This window comes from Pterocles gutturalis, unplaced genomic scaffold (assembly GCF_000699245.1).
Source record: "Pterocles gutturalis isolate BGI_N339 unplaced genomic scaffold, ASM69924v1 scaffold12287, whole genome shotgun sequence".
In the NCBI taxonomy this organism is placed as follows: Eukaryota; Metazoa; Chordata; class Aves; order Pterocliformes; family Pteroclidae; genus Pterocles; species Pterocles gutturalis.
The window spans coordinates 1-273 of record NW_010115453.1 but is presented as its reverse complement, the minus strand read 5'-3'; the positions used below and the strand labels follow the sequence as shown (position 1 = coordinate 273).

At 55.3% G+C, this 273-nt stretch overlaps 1 protein-coding gene across 1 annotated transcript in view; it reads right to left on the bottom strand.

The window, feature by feature from the left end:
• The window catches only part of DCXR (dicarbonyl/L-xylulose reductase), a 2,393-nt gene extending 2,188 nt beyond the window's left edge, over positions 1-205 (bottom strand). The window contains exon 1 of the mRNA XM_010075181.1: positions 164-205. Within this exon, the coding sequence (XP_010073483.1) occupies positions 164-187 (24 nt within the window). The 5' untranslated portion in view covers positions 188-205. The remainder of the gene's footprint in view (positions 1-163) is intronic.
• Between the last annotated feature and the right edge of the window lie 68 nt (positions 206-273).

Sequence of the window (273 nt, the reverse complement as noted above, 5' to 3'; positions counted from 1 at the left end):
TCACCTAGGGACCAAGCGCTACCCATCTTCTCAGAAGGAAACACACTCACTGTATCCTAAAACCTGCCCCCAGCTGGAACTATGGAGCTTTTAAGAAAAAAAGATGTCATGTCACTGCAGTAAGCAAATTTGATTCCCCCGTGACAGTTTTACGCTCCCTTACCTGGCTCTGTCTGTAGATCTGCATTGTCTTACCGACCGCTGCCTTTCAGCTCCGCGCAGACCGAGCCCCGGCCGCACAGGCAGCTCCGCGCGTGGGCTGGGCGGCGGGGA